The sequence below is a fragment of the Sapajus apella genome, unplaced genomic scaffold (genome assembly GCF_009761245.1).
Source record: "Sapajus apella isolate SASKATOON/1434 unplaced genomic scaffold, GSC_monkey_1.0 scaffold44, whole genome shotgun sequence".
NCBI lineage: Eukaryota > Metazoa > Chordata > Mammalia > Primates > Cebidae > Sapajus > Sapajus apella.
In genome coordinates, this window is record NW_022436984.1 from 11,421,267 (window position 1) to 11,448,140 (window position 26,874).

Below are 26,874 nucleotides of genomic sequence, written 5' to 3' on the forward strand. Positions count from 1 at the left end.
CAGCCATGGAAGAATGCTGGGATTCAGCATGAGGGAGGAAGAAGTACAGATTTCTTCTTATAATAGCATGTTTAAGATTGTTATGCTTAGGAAAGATTTGATCACTGGTGAGTACAGAATTCTTTGATAAAACTCAAAGTGAGTATACCATCATGCAATATATTTCTGAAGTACTGTGATATGACTCTTATATTTAAAGAAATTTGGGAACCATTGAGTTAATTCCAGAATCCACCTCCTACCAACTCACTTGAAGATACTAAGTGTAAGTACTTTTATCTTTCAGGAAAAACTTTAAGTGAAAGAGCGATGAATAGAGCACCCATGAATGGACATTGTCATCTGTGGTAAGTATACAGGATTTAGGCAGTCTTTCAAATTCTAATCTGCCTCTTTCTAAATTAAATAGATTTTTCAAAATATTATTGGCTCGCATGTTTAATCTGTCAGTCACATTCCTTGAAAAATATATATAATAGCACCGTAAGTGTTCTTACTCTGTTTATTCACATTTTTATTATGCATTCTTTGCAATATATTTAAGGGAAACTTTTATTGAAAAATTCTTGAATGAATCTACCAAGTCTACTGGTTTTGAAGATGATAAATTATAATTAAATCTAATTCAGTATAACATTTTATTTGAACACAAATACTAAAATGATGGCATGTTTCTAAATGAAATATAGAAAAGCACATCAACCATTTCTTAAGCATTGATGTATCGTAATATACAAATTCCACAGATCAAGGAAAAGCCATTTATGATATGAAAAGCTCAAAGAGAATTTAATTAATTAGATGGGTATAGGTAAATATCCTTAGAGCAAAAAAAATCATTCTTAATTGTGTTGTGTTTGGACCCTTTGTATGTTTATGTAAACATTATTTTATAAATATAATTATAAAACACAAGTAGAAATATATTGTTATAATTATTATTCTTCCTTTTACTTGTAGTTGCATTTTTACATTTGTAGTTCCTTGGTTTCTTTTTCTCCCCAGCAATGCAGGTAACCCAGATAGTGGGAAAATACAATAATAAATGTATGACCCTTTCCTCAGCCCTGAGTTTCCAGAAATCCACCCTTCTCTGCAGTTATTTTATTTCCCATCCCTATGATGTAGAGGCACTCAGGCAAAATCTCTCTCAAAATGGCTGCCTATCCACAGGTCCACATTTGTCTCATTTTTGCCCCTCCAAAATCTGAAGTACAAACCTTTTTCCCAAAGGAGACCTGTTTTTTTCACTCTGCTATCAGCAGGGGGAGCTCCACTCACAGACTCTCACTTAAAATTCCTTGAGCAGGAATCTGGTTAACATTTTATTTGTCCAGACTCAAAGGGACACATGCCAAAATATGAATAGACCTTTTGCCCTCGGATGGCTTTAGATGAGATGCAAGCCTGTCACCTGTCCTCTGTCATGAGAGGGTAGAAGGTGGAACCCACAGCACCCCAACCCTGAAGAAATTCTCACTCCCAGTCTCTTCCTCCCTCCTGCAAATTCTTTGCCTTCTCTTATATAGCCTGGAGTAGAGTGAAGGGCTAAATCTGGTAGAACCTGTGAATAATTTCTTAATACGTCACGCATGGGTAGTAGAGAATCTTGCTTTAGGGATTGGAGTACCTGATAGATAAAGTATTGTTTTGTATTCTGGGTGCTTCTGCCAGAATTCTAGGGAAAAAGGTAATTTTCCAGATAGCAATTTGGTACAGATTTTCAAGATCACTTCCGTAGTACAGAGGGTCTTGGCTATTTTTCATATTAGCCAGGTTTACCTAGATCATCTAATTTACATAATAACACTAGTAAACTAACATACATGTTAAAGTACTTTTGTCCTTCTACTTTTATTAGTAACTGTAATGAATTTGTGGTGATCAAGCCTTTCTCTCTTCATCTCCTTTGATAATGGAGGCATTTGGGAACTGATTAGCCTAATTAGGATGCAGAAAGAACACTCAAGTCCTGCTTTTAGCTCTCAATTCCTCCTTTTCCTCCCCTACTCTTCCTGTTTCTTACCTCCCCCTTCTCTGCTCCCTCCCCTCCTTTTCCTTCTCTTCTTTCTCCCTGTCCTCTATTGCTCTTCCTTCCCCATCCTGTCCTCTTCCTGCTCTCCTACATGCATCCGTACCTGTGAAGAATCACATTTAAAATGTGCATTTGGTGTAAATCCTTAATTTGAGGTTATTTATCAGTGTGAGTTTCCAAATTTTCATAGAGGAACCATGTTGAATTTTCTCTGAGGGTTTCATTAAGTACCTTGAAATATATCTTGTGAGCATAGATTATGCTGAGCTCTCCATTAGTGGGTTTCCCAGCCTGTCTTCCACTAATCTGGTTATATCTCTTTGTTCATCTTCTTTCACTGTTTGTTGAGAACTAAACACTTTGTTTATAACCATAGCATTTAATCCCAAGATTAAATCTTATCAAAACACAGAGTAGTGATCCAATTGTGTTTTACCTAATTTCTATCAGTTTTGAATTAAAAAAAATTAAAATCTCAGTTGATTAAAATTTAAGAAATTTAAATATCAATTTAATCTTAATTCTTATACTATATCCTACTGAATGCAAAAGTTCTCCTTAAATTAAATTGTAGATGTTTGAGGGAATGAAAAAGAAATTTAAACTTTGACTTGAAAAGCAATGGACAAAATTTAGGTGGCCTGATTTTATAATTAATTGTAATAAAATGTTGAAATCTTATTCTGTTGGGTACTCTTTAAGTATGTTAAAACTGAATTAAAACTGAGTTTATTAATATGTTAATAAGATATTTTCTCATTCATTCAGCATGAATGACAAACTGTGGCCTGCGGATGAATTCGACTGCCTGTTTTTCTAAATAAAGTTTTATTGGATCACAGCCACACACGTGCATTTTTGCATAACAGCAGAGTAGTTGCAAAAGACTGTCTGACCCCAAAGCCTAAAATGTTTACTCTCTGGCCCTACTGCAAAAGTGTGCAGACCCATGGTTTACAGTGTTATATGATGGTTTATAAACCTTCAGCTTGAAACAAAAGATGTAATCTTTAAGAATAATTTTCATAAAGGCTTAATATTATTTGGGAATGATTGAAAAATGAAGACCATTTTAATGACTTAGTTTTATCTCTATCTTTTCTAAAATGACATGGCTTTGCAACTTTAAAGCTATGTATGGTTTCTGTAAGATTCAGTTGTTTTTGTTGTACTGACAAAAAATATTTAATACTTCTGGAATCAAGAGAATGAGAATAAAGTCACCAAAGGATTTGCAGTTTGTTGGCCAAATAAGCCTGACCTTAATTATAAGTAATGTCTTACATATTTGTTGTGCTCTACTGTTTGCAAATTATATCCACATGTTTTATAGCTTGTGGTTCACAGAACAGCTTGTTTTCACTTTGTAGATGGGGTAAGCAAGGTACTCTGTGTGTGTGCGCATGCATGGGTGTGTGTTAGTTAGTAATCAGAGCCATACAATAAGTGGAAAACCAGAAACTAGAACCCAGTTTTGTATTCTTATATACCTAATCATTTTTCCGTTAACAGTATGCTGCCTCTGCTTTTTCATAGTAAAAACAGCATTGGTGCTGAATCAGAAATACTGCAGGGAAATTAATGGAGTTGTTTTAGTAGTAACAGTGTAATAGTCAATTATCATGGATATATTCACTATCAATGCAAAGAAAATAGTGTTCTTGTCAAAACGTATGTAGTTAGAATGACCTCTAGATGGAGGTAATACACCATAGTGTGAATTAACTTTTTCAGAATTTCTATCAACCTGAGTGTTTGAGAAATAAAGCATAAAATTATGTATTTTAAATGAGCAGTATTAAAAAAATCATATACACACACAAACATAGGAAGAATTGATTGATAGAAAAGAAGTAATGACCCTTTGGGAGAAAGTGACCAGGTACCTTTGAACTTATGAAACATAAAATGATGGATAGTATTTTAAACTTTAAAGAAGCAGATTCCAAAAAAATATGAAAAACACAAATACTAAAATGATGGCATCTTTTGTGTCTAGGAATGGTCTTATTGTTCCAAATTAAAATTGTTCACCGGTTTTTGTATGTGGAAATTACACGTATTCACAGAAGTGACTGAGATAAATAACATCCAAAATTATATTTTTCATCTTAGTTACTATGACAATGCAAGTAAAAATTAACACCTACTCTTGAAATAATTAGGTAAATGGATATTTTACCTTAGACAAAAACACTCTGAAATACTCTGAAGATTTTTGTATAGATAGAAATGCTCTGAATGTGAAAAACATATCCGCAGTGTTTCCAGTAAATAAGCAAATTGCTGAACAAATAGTGCGTGCAACTTATAGTCAAATAATTATTCATGTAAATTTTGTTTTCCTAGTAGAAACAAGTAAATGACCTATGGGATGCACTATTCTAGTAATGCAGCGTTTCCAGGAAGGGTTGAGGGAGATGAGGACATTTTTTGAAAAAGCATACTCTAAAATTACCTTTGATTTTGTTATAATCATAGTATTTATTTGCATTTTCACTGATATTAAAGGAGCTCATGAAACTAAATTTTTTAAAGGAGGGAATAAATTATTTAAAGTTGACTTTAACAATATTTTTAATGTTATAAATCTGTTGACAATACTTTTTCTAATTTAATACTTAATGTGATCAGACTTTTTCTGAGAGTTTCTTTTGAGATTCCGTCTCAAAATAATGATAGTGACAGTGGCAGGTAACATTTGTTGAAACTCCCTATGTCCCAGGCACTGTTCTAATCACATTACCTGTTTTAGCTTATTTTACCCTCGCAGTATTCATATAAATATTGTTAGTATCCCTGGTTATAGATGAGAGAACTGACCTCACACTAATGTTAAGTGTCTGTTATTGTTAGGGCCCTCATATTTATATGAATACTGTTGTTAAATATTAATGAATGCTTTAGAGTTTCTTTTAATGTTATGCTTTAGTGGCAATTTATTAAAAATGTATGCAATGGCGACTGTTTTTATCCTTTTCAGGTATGCAGTTTTGTGTGGCTATGTATCTGAGTTTGAGGGTTTACAAAACAAAATCAACTATGGGCACCTCTTCAAGGTATTTTTGTAAAATATTTCTTTTCAGATCCAGATTTACAGAAGGGTATTTCTTAATATTAAAAATGTTTTAATATAGCCATATGTTCCATCAACAGGTATAAACCAGATTTTTCAACAGATTCAGCTCTGGGAATTTGCTTTTGTGTTTGTTTAAACATTAGAAAATGAAAAGATATTCTTTAAATAGTACTATGACAAAAAGAAATTATTTGGGTGATTAAAGATTATTATTAATCTGAAAGAAGTCACAGAATAGATGAGTATTGCTTTTTCAAAGATTAAGAATTAGCCAGCCGGGTGCAGTGGCTCACATCTGTAATTGCAGCACTTTGGGAGGCTGAGGCAGGCAGCTAGCTTGAGGTCAGGAGTTCGAGACTAGCCTGGCCAACATAATGAAACCCCATCTCTACTAAAAATGCAAAAATTAGCCAGGCATGTTGGTGGACACCTGTAATCCCACCTACTCGGGAGGCTGAGGCAGGAAAATCACTTGATTCAGGGAGATGGAGGTTTCATTGAGCCATGATTGTGCCACTGCACTCCAGTCTGGGCAACAGAACAAGACTCTATCTCAAAAAAGAAAAAAAAAGAACTAGCCTTTTGATCATAAGCTCACTAATATCATAAGTGTAACTAGCACTAAGTAGTTAACAATCTCTGCATATTGATTTGGTGGTGGAAAAGCAGGACCCAATCTAGGATTTAAATTTGCCATGATAGATGAATAAAGTGAGTAATACACACACACATAATGTATTATTTGCCTCCAGAGCTCAGTACATAACCCCTCAATGTCAATAATTACAGAGATGAGTAAACAGTTCTTCTCTATTTTCCAGCTCTCTATAACCATCTGATAATGCCAGGGGAATAGATTTCTCTCCCATCTAGCTCTGCTATTTTTTTCTGCCACTATCTCCCATTCCATGTCATTCCGTATTTGTAAGCTCACCTCATAATCAGTAACTATTCAGTAGTCAAGTCATGGGTAGGCAAACATACGACTTTGATGTTTTCTATTTTTATAATAGTATTTTGGCTTTAAATTACACATTAATTTCAATAATTTAAATTATTAAATCCTAGTCACAGTTCTGGTTCTGATTGTAAGCAATCATTTTGGTATTTTAATTATTGATAAGATCTCAATGTAATGAGAGGGATGGGGAGGACTGAGACAACATTTTAAAAACCACTTTTGGGTAACTAGCCTTTGGCATAGTTCCATTTGACAATATCTGAAACTTGGCAGATGATTTTCCTTTGGATGCTTCTTTCAGGAACATCTAGATATAGCAATCAAACTTTTACCAGAAGAACCCTTTCTATATTACCTCAAAGGAAGATACTGTTATACTGTAAGTTGAATGCCTTTATTTATAAACTTTATTTGAATATACTATGATTATAGGATACATTTTCAATGACTTATTCATTGCTTTATTTTTTACCCAGTGCCTGATTTAGGGAGAATTATAATAGCAATATAAGTTTTATTTTAATGTATAATACATGTGTTAAAATTTTATTTGAATTTATAATTTATACATTATAATTTTTAAATTTATAATATATGTATTTTATAATTTATAAACTTGTAATTTATATATATGTGTATGTTATATGTCACATTTTATGTATATGTGATCTTTCTCTTTCCTGCTTTTTTGTTTCTTTTTACAGTAATCACATTCCCTCCCCTTGTGGCTGTCTCAGGTTGGGATCAACCATCCACACCCATGCCTTGTATCTAGGTACACTACTCACAGTTCTGTGGGAGGACTTTTTTTCATCCAGCAGTGTATACTGAGCACAAATTATGTGCTAACTACTAACTGGACAGAGATTAATAAAACACTCCTTGCTTTTAAGGAATTTAATTTGGAAGGGATGTGTGACATAGAGATATAGCTCAAATAAAAGCAGCTGATCCGTGTCTTAAATGACATTATTAGTTTATAGAAAATTACAGAATGTGAAAATATATATTAAGACTGTGTGAAAAAAATTACTATGAAAGGGAAATGCCATTTTTGAATGATAAAATTAGGGTAGGCAAAGAGATAACTTCTTCGTTGCAGCTGAAAGAGAATTAGAGATGAAGAAGGAAGTTTGCTTTTATTGAACACCTGCTGTTGTATACATTCTGTGCTTTATATTTCTTGTTACATTTCATCCTTAAAACAGTGCTGTGAAGCAGTTATTATTATACCAGTTTTAACAAGTAAGAATCTGAGTCTTCATGATGTTAAGAACCTTCCCAAAGTCCCATTTAACTAGTCAATGAAAGAGGCAGCATTGAAATGCAAATTTAATTCCAAACTTTATGCTCTTTATATTGTGTTACATATGAAGGAAACCTACATTTTGTTAAGGAAAAGGGTATAACAGTATATCATCTGTTTTTCTCATTTTTTCCTAGTTGTAAGACTGCAAAGTCAAATAATAGAATGGTTACAACACTCAAATTTTTATGATCTACTTAATGTTGTAAAATACACAGTGATGGCTTCATTTTCTGAATATTGCACTGTTGAGCACACCAGTTGTTAAGGCTGTATTACCTTACAACAACTCACGTTTTACTTACTGTTTATTTTCTGTTGATCCCAAGTTATCTGAAAGCTCTTCAAGGAAAGAGTCCACATTTTAAACTTCTTGGTATTTTTTTAGCATCTAGCTCAGGTTTTTTTGCACTTAAAATAAGCTGCTTCTACAAGTATTTCTTGCTTAAATGATTGATTCATTAAAAGTAGAGAAAAACTACAAAAAGCAAAGAATATGAAAAGCAGTAGTAATAATGACTAACATGTACATGGCTCCTGTAAGCATTTTATATAGCTGTAAGCATTTTATATATTGTAGCTCACTCACTTTTTCAAAAACCCTCTAAGGTTAATAATTTGCCCAGGGTGACTCAGCTAATAAGTAGTGGAACAGGATTCAAACACAGGTAGTTTTTTTCTTTATTCTTTTCTTTTTCTTTTTTTTTTAAGACCAAGTCTCACTCTGTCACCCAGGCTGGAGTGTGGAGTGGTGTGATCTTAGCTCACTGCAGCCTCCATCTACTGGGTTCAAGTGATTCTCCTGCCTCAACCTCCCAAGTAGCTGGGATTACAGGCATGTGCCACCACAGCTAGTTTTTGTTTTTTGGGTTTTTTTTGTTTGTTTGTTTGGTTTTTTTGGATTTTTAATAGAGACAGGTTTTCGCTATGTTGTCCAGGCTGGTCTAACACTCCTGACCTCAAATGATCCACCCGCCTTGGCCTCCCAAAGTGCTGGGTTTACAGGCATGAGCCACCACACTCAGCACAGGCAGTTTGCTTCTAAAATCTTTGCTCTTAACTAGTATGCTCTACTGCCTACAAATTATAAGCCTAGATAACAAATGAATTGTGGAAGAGGAAGTTGAAACTTTTTCCATCAGGGGGAATCAGCTTCCCCCAAGGTAATAAAGCAAGTATGAGCAAATGTGTAAAAATTGTTTCCAGCATATGCAGACTAAAGAACTCAAAATTTTCTGGCCACACAATATCTTAAAGTGTGTGTTAGTTTGAAGTGTGTATGTCTGTTTCTAATCAGATCAATGGAAGAACCTATAGAAAAAAAAGATAAGGAGAATAGCCAAAGGCCAGAAACAAAGCAAGAATACCAGTTCCAAGGACTGGTAAAACAGCCTTGAAACCACCTGATAGTCAGAGGTATTTACCAAGGCTGGTAACCTAAAGCTTAGGTCTGTAGACATTTGTTGGGGTTGAGGGACTACAGACTTGAGCAGAGCAGAGAGCAGCTTGAAGACTGCCACAATGTATCTAGGACTCAAAAAGCACAATGCCCAGGGGGGAAAAAAGATGAACTTAAATGAAATTTATTCAGCAGAAGCTTATGGCAGTGAAAATTCATTCTCAGTCTTAACCATGGGGAAGATAGAGCTGAAAGGAGGAAATGCTCCTAAGATTTAACAGCCATTTACCCAACCTCACATGTGTCTGGAGCTTGAATGTACATTACCTATCTAGGCTTAAAGGCCCAAGAAAGAAATTTTAATTCAAAATGAACTCTGATCTTCGTGCCATAGGGAAGTGGCAAAAGCACATGCTAATCCTCTGTAGTGGAAAGTACCTTTAGATAGGCTTTGTAAAACTTTCACAGAAAGTGTCCCAACAATGATAAGTTCACAGTCAAAAATTATAGACTATACCAATTATAGACTAAGCCAACAGTAATGACTGCCAGCAGAAAAAAAAAAAAAAAAAACAGCAGTGGATCTAAAAGGACTTCAGATTTTGGAACTAAGGAATACAGAATATTAAATAGCTATATATAATGTGCCTTTCAAAATAAGAGAAATTGGCAGGGAATGGATGAGCAGCATGAGCAAAATTCAGTGCTGCTTTCTGAAAATAAACAGTTATGGCCGTGCAACAAGACATGCTGGAACTTTCAAAAGGACTTGACAGAGCTTTTCTCTTACTCCAGGTTGCCAGGCAGTCTTTATAACATTACCTATGCTGATTACAGCATTTTGTCCAACACTAATTATAGTGTAAAATTAAATTGAAAAGAAGTGTTTCCACATGTTTGACTGTTTTCCAGATCAAATTTCAATTACTTAACAAAAGAAAGTCTGTGAGTGGCAAGCAAGCATATGAAAAGATATTGATCATCAGTAGTCATTAGAAAAATGCGAATTAAAACCACAGAGAGAGACTGCTATATATTCACCGAAAGGGCTAAAATTAAAAACATGACAATACTAGGTACTGGCAAAGATATAGAGCAATTGAAACTCATATGTTTCTATGGAAGTATGTGAATAATAAATAAATATGTGATCAATTCCTAAATATTCACCAAGAGAAATAAAAATATATGCTCACACATTCAATAGTATATTAATGTTCATAGCAGCCTTAGCAGCATAACAACATGCACGACTCTTCAAAGCATTATGCCAAGAAAGCTCACAAAAGACTACCTAATTGCATTGATATGAAATTCTAGAAAAGGCAAATTATAGTCAGATCAGTAGTTGCCTAGGGCTAGGAACAGGTTAGGGAGTTTGACGGCAAAGGGGTATGCGAGAACTTTTTAAGATGACGAAAATGTACTATGTACTGATTGTTGTGGCAGTTACAGGATTGTATGCATTTATCAAAACTCATTGAACCATACACCTCAAATGGAGGAAATTTTATTTTACATAAATTATACCTCAGTAAAGCCAATTTTAAAAATACACAGTGACCGAGAAACGTAGAAAATAAACATGTAGAAAAGTTATATCAAATAGTAACCAAATAAATAATAATCAAACTAAAACATATATATGGTTTCAGGCATCTGTTGGGGGTCCTGGAATATACCCTATGAAGAAAAGAGGACTACTGCTACACACACACACACACACACACACACACACACACACACGTAAATTTTAAGGCAAAAGTATATCTAGCAATAAAGAGGGTAACTATATAGTAATTATACTTCACAAGGAAAGTATTTATAAACTAGTGTGCTTCTAATAACAGCCTCAAAACTGTAAAATAAAAATTGACCAAATTGTAAGGATAAATGTACAGATCAACCATGCACTGGTATTTTCACCCTCCTCTTTTGGTAATTAATGGAACAAGAAACAAAAAGTATTAGTTTGTAAAACATTGGAGCCTCACATTTAATAAGCTGGATCTAATAAATATGAAGCCATGTTGCTAACCACTGTAGAATAGACATCTTTTCAAGCATATGCAGAATGTGTACTAAAATGGACCATAAATGAGGCCATGAACCAAGTCTTAATTAATTTCAAAGAATTGATGTCATGCAGTTTTTCTGACCATAATGCAATTAAACTAAAAATTAAAAAAACAAAATTATAGAAAATGATAATGAAAACTCCAATTAGATGCCATTTTATTCCTACTCATTTGATAAAAATTTTTAAATCTCAGTGTGAGGTGTTACAAGGACATGGAGCAGCAGGAATTATTACTTTGCTGTGGAAACATAAATCAGCATGACTACCTTGGAAACCATTCAGTATTATCTTTTAAATTTGACTATTTGCCTGCCATATGATCGTGCCTACCCTACAGAGACTCACAAATGTGCTCCAGAAGGCATGTGCAAGAATGGCTATGGCACCCTTGGTCCTAAGAGCAAAAAAATGAAAAAGACCCAAATGTCTGTTGACAAAAGAGTGGGTAAAAACATTGCTGATGTATGTTGAAATGATGAAATATTTCAGTTATTTAAATGACTGAACTTCTGTCATACTCATTATCCTGGATGAAATCTTAGAACCATACCATTATGTGAAAAAGCAAGTCATACAAGGAAATAAGCAGTATATTATTTTTTACAAAGTTCAAAACAAAGCAAAAATAAGCATACCAATAAGAAAAATTATGTCAAAAAATAAGGAAATAATTTAGAGAGGCTGTGGCAGGAGGATCTCGTGAGCCCAGGAGTTCAGAACCAGCCTGGACCATATAGGAAGACCCTGTCTCTACAAAAGATTTTAAAAATTAATTGAGCATGTGATGCACACCTGTAGTCCCACCCAACTACTCAGGCAGCTGAGGTGGGAGGATTGTTAAGCCCAGGGGGTCGAGGCTACAGTGTGCCATAATCGTGCCACTGCACTCCAGCCTGAGCAACAAGGTCAGGCACTGTCAAAAAAAAAAAAAAAAAAAAAGGAGGATATTGGCTACCTAGGAATCTAGATGATAGGACTGAGAATGAAGATACTTTATGGGATTGGACAGAGCATCAACTGGGTCAATACCCTTTTAAGTATTCATTTTGAGCCAGTTTAATCTTTTATAATGAACATCTAATATTTATATTTGGAGAAAAAAGAAAACTTTTTAGAAGAAAGCAAAAAACCAATGGTAATATGAAATTTAGTTTTGGTGGTTATTGATTTTTTAAAAAATCTTCTGGATTGTAAATATGTATACTGAGCCCCCATTCTACACTCCTGGCTTAAGGATTCTTATTCTATTTACACACCTGAGATGCTCCTCTGGGTCAGGAGGTCTGTTGGCAGCATGGAGTAGTCAAAAGGAGAGCAAAGGCAAGAGTCTTGTAGCTCCTATGTACTGTACGAAGAAATGTGCCGTAGTCACCTCAGAATGCGGAATCAGATGAACAAACAGGATCAGCATTATTTCCCACTCCACTCCTTTTTCCTCTGATTCAACACAAATCTTCTTATCAAGAGTATTTCAAGATGGTTTTGAAACCAGTGCTTCTAGAGCCCATGGTTCCTTAGAATTGTGAAAAAGGAAGGTAACATATTAACATTAATACCATGAGGGTGATATCGCTAATATGTTATTTATGGCTATATATTTACATTTGTATATATTTATATACAGACACACACACGTCTAACTGGGGAGAGATAATCCCTTCAAAAGGTGAACAGCTTCTAAGAGTGATGTTGTTGTGCATTTGCAGGTCTCCAAACTGAGCTGGATTGAGAAAAAAATGGCTGCTACTCTGTTTGGAAAAGTACCATCTTCAACTGTACAAGAAGCTTTACACAGTTTCCTTAAGGTACATTTTGTCTGTCCATTATTTTAGTGTCAGACTGATTACCATCTGCACCAATCCCTGCTACCATTGTCAAAGAAATCTTTTCTTCATGTGAAGCCTTAGTTTGAATCCTAGTGTTGGCGTGTTCTGTTTTAAACCTCTCACAATAAAAGTTATTAATATGTTTTAAATCTAAACTTCCTAGAACAGCTAGTTATGCCCTAGATTCTAGGAATTACAAGCTACTTTTAAAAAAATAACTCAGGAGCCTAAATGAAAGTTTAGGTATGACAGCCCTTACTACTAAGTCCAAGAACAGCTCTCCAAGTCACATGAGCATGTGCAGAAGCAGTCATGCCCTGATGGTTAGACATAGTTAGTCCCAGTACTCCTGATTAGCTTAACATAGAACCAGTTTAATCTTAAAAAAATAAAAGTGCCAAAAGGAAGAGTTATTTTAAAAGCTATCTCCTAAAGTTGCAGACACTTCTCCGGAAGATTCTTGGGGCATCAGACCAAATCAGTATTCTCAATTCTGTCTGAAAATAAATAATCACTATACTAATACAACTCTAAGCAGTAATATGTGTGTGTATGAACACACATGTAAATGTATAATATAGCCACCCATATAATCAACTTCCTGTTGGGGTAATAATCCTTTCTCTTGAACCACCTTCAAAATCTTATAGTTACTAAATGTGTTTTCCTTCTCAACCTACTTATTTCAAGCTTATAAAAATATAGATAAGGCTGTGTCCAGTGGCTCACTTCTGTAATCCCAACACTTTAGAAGGCTGAGATGGGAGGATTGCTTGCGGCCAGGAGTTTGAGACCAGCCTGAGCAATATAGCAACACCCCATCTCTACAAGACATAAAAAATTTGCTGGACATGGTGGCATGCACCTGTAGTCCCAGCTATTTAAGAGGCTGAGGCAGCAGGATCACTTGAGCCCAGTAGTTCAAGGCTGCAGTGAGCCATGCTCACACCACTGCACTCCAGCCTAACCAAAAGAGCGTGACTTTTTCTCAAAAATATAATAAATGTCTTGTACATGCTAATATTTGTGCTGTATTTCAGGGATCGATTTTGTAGAACTAAGAGGGAATTTATAGATCACATAGTCTAAGATGGCAAGTAGGTTTCTTCTCACTTTCTATCTCTCACCACCAGTGGCCAGTGGCTGCCTCAAGTGAAAACATAAGTGTCCTGAAATCAAGCACAAGCCCAGCAGAAAAGAGTTTAAAAAATAAAAAGAAAAGGGCTATACATTTCTTATTTTTTATGTAATGTGATCCCTTTTTTGTATGTTTTTTAAAAAGGGAGTCAAGACCTCAGGAAATTAATTTGTTTCATTTCACACAATGGCAATCAAAGATTTGATTTAAATATGAGCGAAGGCTAAGACTGTGTCACTCCCATTTCCTCACTTTTTTTTACCACTGAAAATTAGTTTCCTCATTTTAAATTGTATACAAATGTAGATTATGTTATATCTGAGATAAAAGATTTATATAAACGATGCCACGTTAACCAGCAAAAATGTTATCTGTACCCAAAACTCATTTCCTCATAATGTCAAAGTTGTAATTGAGGAGCAGGTTTTCAGAACTCTGTAGAAAAGTTCTTGAGATGCTAATGTGTCTAAAATAATACACAGATAAAATCAAAAGTGGTAAGTAGCCCAATATTGTTAAGGTAAAGAATGCAAATTCCAGAACCAGACTACCTGGTTAAATCTCAGCTCTACCACTTACCGGCTGAGTAACATTGGGCAATTCACTTAACCTCTCTCTCAATTTAATCAATAACATGAAGATAATAGTACTTACCTCACAGTGGTATTGTAAGGATTATCTGCATTCCTACAAGTAAATTACTTAGAGTATGCCTGGTGCCCAGTAAGTCCTCGGTAAAAAGTCACAAAATTTTAATTTCATTAAAATTTAAACACCTTGGAAAACCATCTTGGGGAGCCCCACATTAAATCATGACTTAGACTTTAGTCTGAAAATACATTCCATGGTGTCTGTCAAAGGAAAGAGAAGAGGCATCAGGAATGCTTCTCGGCATATTTCCTAGAACGACTGAAGGGACTGAGGGGCATGGAGTACTGAGGCTAAGGCTGTGGTGGAGCTAAAAAAATCTGGGAGGTGGAGGCGAGGAAAAGGAAACAGCAAAGACCCTGGCTCCCACACCCAGGAGAATCTGCAACCTCCTGGGTCCTACAACACAGCAGGCCATGTCGATGGGACCCAGACTGTAGGACTCCTGCCCCAAACTCACCCCTCCAAAGAACATTCACGGGCCAGGAATGTCTCTAGAGCCATCCAGCTGCGTCCCATAGACGTTGAGAGCACTGATGTTAGAGTCAGACGAGTGAAGTTGAGACCTGAACCTTTCCTGCCTGTATGACCTGGACACATTTCCTTACTTCTCACACTCTCGAATTCTTCACCTGTGAAATGGCCATAATAACACCTACTTTGTACAGTTTTTTTGAAGGTTACATAAAATAATACATTTGATATTCTTGGCCCAGGGTCTAACATGTTAAATGTTCTAACTAAAAATCAATGTTAGCTACTATTATTTTGCTATTATAGCAGGAGAAAATTGGTCCTCCACAGCCTCAAAGCATCTAGGGAGGTAGTTTTAGACACCTGTAGGAGTCATCTGTGAATCCTCTGGGAAAATTCTTGCAAACTATAGCATGCTTTCCACCTCATCCAAAATTCTGGCATGATTCCCTAAAGCAGTGGTTCTCCACCTTGGCTGTGCACTGCAGTCATCTGGGGCACTTTACAAAATGTCAGCCCAGGCCATGACCCAGCCTCATTGTTATAGAACCTCTGGGTATCTTGAAGTATAGTTTATAAACAATAAATTGCACCCATTTTAAGTGTACAGTTCAGTGAAGCTTGACAAACTTATATATCTATGTAACCACCACCATTTCAAGAGAGCATTTTCATTATCCTAGAGAGTTATCTTTGCTCCTTTGCTGTTAATTTCCCCTGCCTCTTGCCCCAGGTAACCACTGATCTTTTTTCTATTACTATAAATTAGTTTTGCCCATTCTAAAATTTAATATAAATGGAATCATACAACATGTACTTTTGCGTGTATCTGGCTTCTTTTACTCAGCATAATGTTTTGAGACTCATTCATTTTATTGAGTGTATTGGCAGTTCCATTTCATTGCTAAGTAGTATTCCATTATATGTATGTACCATAATTTGTTTCTGTGTTAACTTACTCTTAGACGTTTGAGTTGTTTCTGGTTTGATGCTATTTTGAATAAAGCTTCTGTGAACATTCAAATGCAAGCTTTGATGTGGACATACTTTATTTCTCTTGGATAAGCACCGAGGGGTGGAGTCATTGGGTCATATGGTATGTGCTTTTAAACTTTGATCAGTGTTTTTAACGATCATAAAGCTATTTATTCCAATGGCAGCTGATGGCATAGCTGGAAACCACTGGATCAGAGGAGAGATGTGTGTAGTAAATGACAGGTGTGGCAATGTTGGGATACAGACTACCCTGATTGCCTTACTGTTTGCAATCATATGATCCCTGAGTCTGTACTAGTGGTTTCCCCAGCTGCAGAGCTCTCTGCTGTGTCCTGATATGGTATAAGGCTTCTGCTTGAGCTTCTAAGATGGTTTAAAGAAGAGTTAATTTATTCAACAGTGTTTATTAAGCACATTACTAGTACCAAACATGGCATCAAATACTGGTAACACAGAAATGACCAACACAGCTCCTGCCTTCAAGGAACTTGGATAGCCAAGAGAAATTAAACGTGTAATATTCTTTGCCAGGTGTTATGATAAAGAGTGTTCTAAGGGCCTCTCTAGAAACTGCCTCATCATTGGAACATTACATTGAAACATGAGCATTTGAATAATGCTACATCACTTGTAATTCACCCAAGGCCTTTTGTGAAAGGTCAGAATCTCTTTTACCTTAGGAATTCAGTGTTGTTAGTTGCCTGTCTGTGTTCTGTTGGGCTTTAGTTTTTTAAACCATAAGAACAGAAAGAGATGTTCTGATTTATAATCACTTTAGTTAACTAAACATAGGTTTTAAGGTATATATGCAGAATTAAAATACCAGCATTAAAAAATAAGCTGTTTACATGCATTTATTGGGGCAAGTTATCCCCAGTATGGGATTTGGACAGAGCTGAGGCAACTACTGGGCATAGAAGAAGGTGTAACTGAGTAAAGTTCAGTCTTAAGTCCCTCTTATTAGAATGGCTCAAGAAATGCACTTATCAAATGAGAGACCTTGAAATGGAAATGATTAGACAAAAAAAAAAAAAAAAAGAAGCAGGAGAACCAGAATCCATGGATAGCACTATTGGATGGTCAAGGCTCTGACTTGGTTGAAATTGACCACTTCCTTTAATCTGTGGTAGCTTTTCTGTCTTTCCAGCAGGTTCCATTCCATGTCCAGACAATGTAAACCTACCTGGTCTTAAAGATTTATATCAAGTCTGGCTCCCTACCCCAAGAGATTTTTGTCCTCCTCCTTCTAAAACACTTCTCTTTTGGATTCTGTACAGAATAAAATGTCTTTTACAAGGGATGTGCTCTTATAAGATGTTGGACCACTCCTCAGCACTCTAATTTGGATTCATCTTCATTAGTATCTGTCTTTAAAAATATATTATTTTGACTCAGCAATTCAACTTCTGGGACTCTTCCTAATAGGCACAAACACACATGTAAACAAGCATATGGGGGAAAGTATGTTCATTGATTATTAGTGGTGATAATGAAAATTGAAAATAAATCAAGATGTCCAATGGGGAATGCTGCCTTTCATGCAGAATATGAAATACAGCTCTTAAAAATGATGAGGTGTATCTGTATGCTAACATGAAAATGTGTTTGTAATATGGGAAAAAAAAGTTTGGGGCCAATATGTAGATTTTCTGTCAATATGTAAATCTATTCAGTTTTATGTATTTATTTGTATTTTTCTAGGTTTACTGAGGTATAATTGACAATAATTTTATATATGTAAATTATATGTAAAATGGTTCCATTTTGTTTTATTTTCAAAAACCAAACATCTGTTTTTTTTATTTGCCTATACTTGGCAAAGAATCTGGTAGGACACATGTCAAACTGTTGATAGTGGTTACCCCTGGGGCATGAGATTGAAGTTGAGGATAAAATTATGAAGGAGCTAATTTCGCTTTTTAATTTTGGAACTGTCTAGATTGTTTATATCTTGTAAAACAAGCATATTTTTGTAAAGTTTTAAAAGTATCTTTTTATCTTATGTTCTACACCCCCTGCAGTGGGGACTGCAGGTTGTAAGCTTGCTTGCCTGGCCCTTCAAAACAACAAAAGCTGACTCTGAAGCTAGACTGACGTAGGTTCTAAGAAGAGCTGTCTAGTAACGATACCATACCTGAAAGAATTCTTATTTCCCAGAGATAAAGAAACTGGTACATGAAAAATTAGTAGATAGGATAAAAGTACCTTTATAATACTCATGTCTACTACCTGGACTGGTTGTTTCAAGGATCTGTCTTTCCTTTAACAGTCCATGATGTGATGGACTTCAGATATTATTTAACTCCTGTGGAATATGTTGAAATCATAAGAAATCAAATATTAATTTAGTGGAAGATGCTTGCCATGGGGTACCAGCCATGCACTACTCTCATTTTCTAAATAGATAGTGAGGCCAGGAGTGGTGGCTCACACCAGTAATCCCAGCACTTTGGGAGGTTGAGGGGGAAGATCACTTGAGGTTGGGAGTTTGAGACCAGCCTGGCCAACATGGTGAAACCTTGTCTCTACTAAAAATACAAAAATTAGCCAGGAATGGTGGCAGGCGCCTGTAATCTCAGCTACTCGGGAGGCTAAGGCACAAGAATTGCCTGGACCTAGGAGGCGGAAGTTGCAGTGAGCCAAGATCATACCACTGCACTCTAGCCTGTGTGACAGAGCAAGACCCTGTCAATGGATGGATAAATGGATGGATGGATGGATGGATGGATGGATGGGACTTGTCCTAGGCATATCACTAGTTATTTTTGTTCTTAAAAGGATAGAGAAAGAAGACTGAGGAAAATGATTATGTAAAGAAATCTGAAAACCACAAAGTATCTCATTGCTTTATAAGCTTTATGATCATGGCAATCAATTTTATTTTAATGGCTAAATGCAAAAGCTATGTTTTCTCCCAAAAGATACTTAAACTGATCAAGTGATTGACATGTGAAACAACCAACCTAAATTCTTAGGGCAGTTTGGTTCAAAATAGTTGATTTATTAAAATACATTTTCTTCACTTGTGATTATTGTTATTTTAATATTGCCCTGTTATTCTCTTGTATTTTTCTCTTAAATCAGGCTGAAGAACTATGCCCTGGTTATTCTATTCCCAACTACATGTACTTAGCAAAGGTAATGAAGACACTGTTTTGCTTTAATATCGCTTTGAACCCATAAAAGACATAAAAACATGATTATATTTAATATTGGTTATTTCTCATTTCCAGTGTTATACTGATCTTGAGGAAACCCAGAATGCTTTGAAGTTCTGTAATTTGGCATTGTTGCTTCCTACTGTTACTAAAGAGGTAAGCCCAGAAAGTAACGGTGAATGCGGTTGTCTTATTAGTACTATTCAAGCTCAAAATATGAACAATTTGCTGGATACATTTGTAGTTTTCTTTCTTTATTCAATTTTATGTATTTATTTTTCTAGCTTTATTGAGGTATAATTAACAAAAACTATACATGTAAGGTATACAGCGTGATGTTTTGATACCCATATACATTATGAAATGACTACCACAATCAAGCTAATTAACACATCACCTCAGTTACTTTTTTTGTGGTTGAGAACATTTGAGATCTACTCTCTTAGCAAATTTTCAATATACAATACAGTATTATTACCTATAGTCACGTTGCTGTCCTTTAAATCTCCAGAACCTATTCATCCTGCATAACTGAAACTTTATACTCTGGACAAGTATCTATCTACCCAATTCTCCCACTCTCCCAGCCCCTGGCAGCCACCCTTCTACTCTCTCCTTCTATGATGGAGTTTTCTTTTTTACTAAAACCTTTGACTTGGATTTTACGTGTACTATGAAGTTTTAGAATTCTCTGTATCTCTGTAAGATAACCTGTCACCAGGAGGCCCCTAGCAATTAAAACATCCTGATGCTTGTTGGATGCAAGACAGCAGGGACTGGAGCAAGCATAATTCCTCCACTGGGAAGGAGGGGGCGCAGCATAATTCTGGGGACCTGGGGATTAACTAGGCAACAAACAAGCTAGACAGGTGGCCCAGCCTAGAGCAACATGAGCGTCCATGTTTGCTATCCTCAGTCCCCAGCTCACGGCAGGTGTGGGTATCCAAGGCCATGACAAAGATGAAAAATATGTAATAACATGTTCTTGGTTTTGGACACTAGCCATTAATGAAAAAGAAACTATTGCCCTGTCTCTTGCCTTTTTATTTAATAATTCAGGATTCTGGGTATGCTGTAAGTTTCAAGCATTCCACAGGGTTAACAACTCAGTCTGCTACTGTAAGCCAGTGACTGGTGTTGTGTGAACAACAAAGACAAAAATAGGTACATCTTTTCCTGCTCTTCTCACACCACCAAACATTATCATCCCCTAAATCATAACAGAAAAGAAATGCCTCAGGAAAAAACAAAAACCCTCCTCTTTCTCTGTGTTGGAGCAGTACAGGTTCCAATATTTATTGTGATCTGAACTATAAACAAATAAGACACTCCTGTTGCCTTCTAGGAGGCAATAGCCTAGAAGGGAACATATGATGTGTGTCCAAGTAACTATAGCTCAAAGCAGAAAGTACTAAGAGAATTACAAATCATCAGTTTTGGAAATTTTGAAAAGAGTGAAATTATTTTCACCTAGAAGAGGCTAGGTGGCATCAGAGGTAGACTTTGAAAGATCTATATAATGTGGAGGTATCGGCAAGTACGTTGCAGGTCATGAACAGAGGCACAAAAGTGAAAAAGCAAAGCTCTGTTTGCCTGTAGTGAAAGGAGTGTGCCCACTTTCCCCTGGATCACGAATTGTGCCACCCTCCCACCCTTTTTCCTCACAGCTCCCTTGCCTCCTGCCAGGCCACTCTTGACTCCAGTGGCAGCCCAAGCAACAGTTTAACGTAAATGTCAACATGTCACTTCTCTGCTGAAGACCCTTGCTGTTAGGATGAGGTTCAGAATTTTTAGCATGTCCTTTAAGGCTCTGATCCAGCTCCTACCAGTCTCTCAAGCTTCATCTGTTCCCCGCTCTCCCCTCCTCTGCACCGTCCAGCCTGCCCTTCACCGTTAGAACATACTGTTCCTACTTCCCGAAACACTCCTACCCACCCTCCACTCCTTCCACTGGCTTTATTCCTCCTTATCCTCCAGGTCTCACCATGAATGCCGTTTCTTCAAGAAACACTTTCTTGACACCTGTTGACAAGAAAGCCTCCTATACTTTTCCTTGCTATCATTTCACAGTTGTGATTATGTCATTATTAATGTAGTTGTTTCATGAAAGTAACAACCAGGTTTGTTTCATTCACCACTGTACCCCTAATCCTGAGTATACTGCCTGGCATATAATAAGCGCTTGGTAAGTGTTGGTAGAAAGAACCAAGACATTAATATCATACATATAAACATAATAGTGTCAATAGTAATGAGAGGACTAGTAATGAATGTAACTAAGAAGGCTGGACATTGGAAGTAGTTCTGTAATAAGCAAAATAGTATGAGCAAATATTTCCCACATTGCATTTTTTTTTCCTCAGCGATGTCTCCACTTGTATTCTTAGCAATGTTTTTCTAAGTAGTAAAGCTATGTAAGGAATATTTCCATTTCTTTTTCAATGAGAAAATAGGATGAATTAAGTTATATGTAGTGCCTATCCATCTCTATAAAGTTTTTTCAGATTGAAATATACCCCATTAGTGATTTTGCTAACCAAGTTTATTCATTTCCAAAATGTCTAGCAATGCCACTAGTTACAATGAATACAACCTAGCCATGTTTTCTCTCATTTGAAATTTCATAACATGTTTGTTTGTTTCTTATAGCATTTATAGCTTCTTCCTTGCATTATAGTCATTTGTGGACATGTCTTCTGTCCCCTATTAGGGAACTCTCAGCTCATCACACTGTGCTTGATATTGGGAGTGTCAGCCATTTGGTCTCTAGAGCCCAGATTCATAGGTGTAGGCAGCTTTACATTCCCAGAATTTGAAACTGCAGTATTTTTATTATTCATGTGGACTTTTCTTGACCCTGGGAAAGTAATCTCAGATCCTGGGAAACATTTCTTTTTTAAAAAAGGAATGTCGATGTCTAAGACCGTGTGAGAATGATTGCTGAATGAAGTAATGACTTCACTGGCAACCTGAAAGTTGTTTGCCTGGAGGCAGTATTGAAGTTCATTGACTTGGAGCCTACTGAGAAAGATCAAATATAAAAAGCATTATGTGATATTTTGTTTTACGATAAGAAATGTGCTAAACTAGTAAAGAAAAACCCATATTTTAAGATAGTTGAAATATTTTGACATGGCATTAATCACCTTCCTGAGACAAACAGACTTACAGAATGGTAAACGCAATGTTACCAGAAACAAACCACAAGAAGTGTACTCTGGGAGTGCTAAAATTTAAGAGCACATCATTATATTTAGCAAGTGGTATAGTTGTCTTCAAAATGGCCTTTTGATTTAAAGTCTTGAGCTATATTTCCAGCCTGTTACATGGGTTTAGAAGCATAACTCTCATTGGTAACTGCTCTTAGTAACAAAATCCTAATTCTGCTTTACATTTTCTTTCTTAATTAAGATATCATGTTTGATTATCTTAATTAAGACATTGGTTTCTGGATAGCTTTATGAAACAGAATTTGTATACATTTACTCTACCTTCCTCTTATAGGAATGCTACCACTCAGAGTAATAAATGGATTTCTTGCCAAAATCCAGTAATGTTGTCTCATTTGCTAGAAATTCTTGTTTGTCCATTTCTTTCTGGTTAAAACTTATTTCTTGTAAATTAACTCATCTGTGCTATCCATGCCTGGAGAATTATTCTTAGTACTTTTTTAAAAAATTAGGCAATTGTAGTATAGACAGATTTTTCCTACTGTCTGAACAGACATTTTCGTGAGTTGCAGGAAGTCTGTTTACAGCTGCCTACTTCTATTCTTTTGACTCTTACTTTCTTGTCATTTGCATTTAAAATGTATTATTTCTTAAGATTTTGCAATATTTGTAATAGCCTTGGCGTATTGTTTAAATTGATCTTAAAAACACTCTAAAGAAGTTTCTTAGACCACTTTTATTTATTTGTTTTCTTAAAATAATTAATGATACAGCATTAGTTTGGGAATAGCTGTTCTTAACCACTACCTTGTCTTATAAAGTTGGTGTTTGATAATCATTACCCAAATGCTAGGAGAATAATGACAATTTAATGTAAATAAGTCTGTCTCTTATTTATCCAAAGTCTTTAGCAGAGAGCATTGATGTATTTTTCTAAACTGTATTTTTCCAACATTATCATATGAAATAAATCTGTATTTTTATTTATTTTTTTTTTTTTTGAGACGGAGTTTCGCTCTTGTTACCCAGGCTGGAGTGCAATGGCACGATCTCGGCTCACCGCAACCTCCGCCTCCTGGGTTCAGGCAATTCTCCTGCCTCAGCCTCCTGAGTAGCTGGGATTACAGGCACGTGCCACCATGCCCAGCTAACTTTTTGTAGTTTTTTAGTAGAGACGGGGTTTCACCATGTTGACCAGGATGGTCTCGATCTCTTGACCTCGTGATCCACCCGCCTCGGCCTCCCAAAGTGCTGGGATTACAGGCTTGAGCCACCGCGCCCGGCCTAAATCTGTATTTTTAATGTGTGTGTTTGAGTGAGTGAAAGAGAGAGGTTGTCTTTATTCACTTATATTACAAATATGGAGGTGTACTCTGCTAGAGGCTTGGGATACAAAGAGAAAAAACCAGACACCTCTGCCATCATGAATTCTGTGGTCTAGTGGGAAAGTCAGGCACTGAAAAAGTCATAGCAATAAAATGTAATGAGCGTTTTGGAAATACAAGCACAGAGATTTACAAGAAAATAAAACTGATGCTGCAACCTGGGCCACGGGCTAGGAAAGGTCATCCTGAGGTTTTGCTATATAATCTAAGGAAATTAGAATTTAAACACAGTTGTTTAAATATTTAAGATTTGCTTGGACAGTAGAGGGCTCATTAAAAATACAGGTTCCTGGCTTTTTCTAGAAAGAAAAAGAAGCTCTGAGCTCTGGAACGTGGTGCCCCCAACCTCAGTGTCATCATGCTCTCACTCAAGCTTCCATCTATCTGGGTTCTGCTTTTCTGGCTTAGTGCTCAGATGGTCCCTGGGTGAGATTACAGAGAAAGACGGGGTGACTGAGTTCTTGACAGTACATTTCCCTAGGAAATGTTAACCCTTGAGGATATGGCTTTGGATTTTACTCAGAAAGAGTGGGCCCTGCTAGACCCATCTCAGAGGAAGCTGCACAGAGATGTGATTCTGGAAAAAAAATCCTCAAAACCAGCATCCAGGCAGGAAAGTCTTTTTTTTTAACTTTCGCCAGTTTACATTTAGTTTCCCATAAATATTTCATAAATGATGTTGAGTGATACAATGGTCATGACAGGTCAGAAGGGGAAAAATGTAGGTAGATACGTTTTGTTCTTAAAAACAAGCATTTAATCTTAGAACTATTTTAGATATACAGAAAAATGTGGCCGGGTGTGATGGCTCACGCCTGTAATCCCAGGACTTTGGGAAGCCAAGGAGGGCAGATCACTTGAGCCCAGGAGTTTGAGACCAACCTGAGCAACATAGCAAGATCCCTATCTCTAAAAATAAGTTTACGTTTTTTTATTAGTGTACTTTAAGTTCTGGGATACATGTGTAGAACATGCAGGTTTGTTACGTAGTCTATGTGCTATGATGGTTTGCTGCACCCATCAACTCATCTACGTTAGGTATTTCTCCTAATGCTATCCTTCCCCTAGCCCCACCCTGTGACAGGCCCCAGTGTATGATGTTTCCCTCCCTGTTTCCATGTGTTCTCATTGTTCAACTCCCACTTGTGAGTGAGAACATGCAGTGTTTGGCTTTCTGTTTTTGTGTCAGTTTGCTGAGAATGATGTTTTCCAACTTCATCCATGTCCCTGCAAAGGACATGAACTCATCCTTTTTATGGCTGCATGCCACATTTTCTTTATCCAGTCTCTCATTGATGGGCATTTGGGTGGGTGCCAAGTTTTTGCTATTGTGAACAGTGCTGCAATAAACATATGTGTGCATGAGTCTTTATAGTAGAATGATTTATAATCCTTTGGGTATATACCCAGTAAAGGGATTGCTGGTCAAATGACATTTCTGGTTCTAGATCCTTGAGGAACCGCCACACTGTCTTCCGTAATAGTTGAACTAATTCTCTGGAATCTGTTGTTTCCTGACATTTTAATGATCCCCATTCTAAGTGGCATGAAATGGTATCTCATTGTGGTTTTGATTTGCCTTTCTCTAATAACCAGTGATGATGAGCTTTTTTTCATATGTTTCTTGGCTGCATAAATATCTTCTTTTGAGAAGTGTCTGTTCATATCCTTCACCCACTGTTTGATGGAATTGTCTGTTAGGAAAGTCTTAAAAACAAAGAACTTCCATGTAGAATATCTACAGGTAGGAGTCATCTAACAACATGTCAATACTGAGATTCATGGGGGTGAACCCTGTTCCTCCACAGTAGAATTGGCCTGGGGAGGGCAAATTAGGAATGCGGCACAGTCACATGACTTTAATTTGAGGCTAGAGAAAGTGTGCTATCTCAGCTGAAAGGTGTGAATGATTCAAATTTGGGAGAAAAGGAATAACCTGAGCTCAAAATCATAACCTGCGTTCTTATAAGAGTGCAATTGCATAAATATAGCCAATATATTAAGTGCTTAAAACATAATGAAAACCTTAAAACTAGTCAGATTGCTATACAGCTGACCTACTACAAAGGAGAAAACTCTATACACAAAGGAGAGTAACACACCAGATTAATGTAACCAAAGTGGAAGATGTTAACTAGAGACTATACTGAATGTTTGGCATCAGATTCATATGGGGGAAAATAAATGAATGAATGAAGGTATGTAAGCAAGGCTTTAACAGCCTGTTATGGCCTCAGTAGCAGAGATGTCACAGTGGAGAGGAGCCCTTTGAATATAATGAATATGAGGAAGTTGTCACTCACAGCTCAACATTGACTCAACATGTGTTAGCTTGCACTGGAGGGAAACTCTATAAATATAATGAATGTAGTAAACACTTCATTAGAGAGCTAATTCTTACTCACACCAGAGAACTCAAGAGAGAAACTCTTTGCCTGTAATCTATATGGAAATGCCTTCAGGGACCATTTATCCTTTAAACAACACAGTGAATTAACACAGGAGAGAAACCACATGAATACGATCTATATGGGAAAGCCTTCCGTTAATGGTCTCAACTTAGTCATAATGAGACAATGCACAATAGAGAGAAACCCTATAAATGTACAGCATTTGGAAGAGCCTTCAGCCTCAGCCCTAACCTTTATAGGTGGTCTCTCAAGTTTCCATCTGTCTGGGTTCTGCTTTTAGATACCAGAGAGCTCCCATGGGGCTAAACCCTACACCCTTTAGGCAAAGCTCAAGCCTTGATATGCAGAAAAAAACTTAGGTAAAACCAGAAAGAAAGTGGCAAGTTTTTTCAAGGAGGAAGAAACTTTTGGAAAAATAATAATTCATGCTGGAGAAGCAATTCAATGAAATAAACATGATAAACCCCTTACTCATAGAGTAGCACTCCAGGACATGTGAGGATTCATGCTGTATAAAACACTCTCTAACAAAAGCAACTTGTTAAAATGAAAAAAAAAAAAAAAAAAGAAAATTATTAAGAATAATGATAAAGAAAGAAAACACTGTCAGTGTCCTGAATTAGGGAAAGTCTTCAGCGATTGCACATACCTTCGTGAACCTTAAAAGTTCTTATGTTGGGGAGGTTCCCCAGGCCTCAAGTCAACGTAGAAAATGCCTTTACCTGGATTTTATGCAACTCATACCAGGAAAAAACTCTACCAAGAACCCTTTAGCACACAATTCAACAAATAATTGAGACTTTTGCCC

At 36.3% G+C, this 26,874-nt stretch overlaps 1 protein-coding gene across 6 annotated transcripts in view; it reads left to right on the forward strand.

Annotated features, from left to right (window-relative positions):
• Positions 1–26,874, forward strand: part of LOC116524180 (regulator of microtubule dynamics protein 2) — a 70,901-nt gene that overhangs the window by 40,370 nt on the left and 3,657 nt on the right. For all 6 annotated transcript variants that reach the window (XM_032239341.1, XM_032239342.1, XM_032239343.1 and 3 more), the window contains exons 5-10: positions 287–347; positions 5,019–5,094; positions 6,377–6,454; positions 12,567–12,665; positions 19,027–19,080; positions 19,176–19,256. In XM_032239341.1, the coding sequence (XP_032095232.1) occupies positions 287–347; positions 5,019–5,094; positions 6,377–6,454; positions 12,567–12,665; positions 19,027–19,080; positions 19,176–19,256 (449 nt within the window). The remainder of the gene's footprint in view (positions 1–286; positions 348–5,018; positions 5,095–6,376; positions 6,455–12,566; positions 12,666–19,026; positions 19,081–19,175; positions 19,257–26,874) is intronic.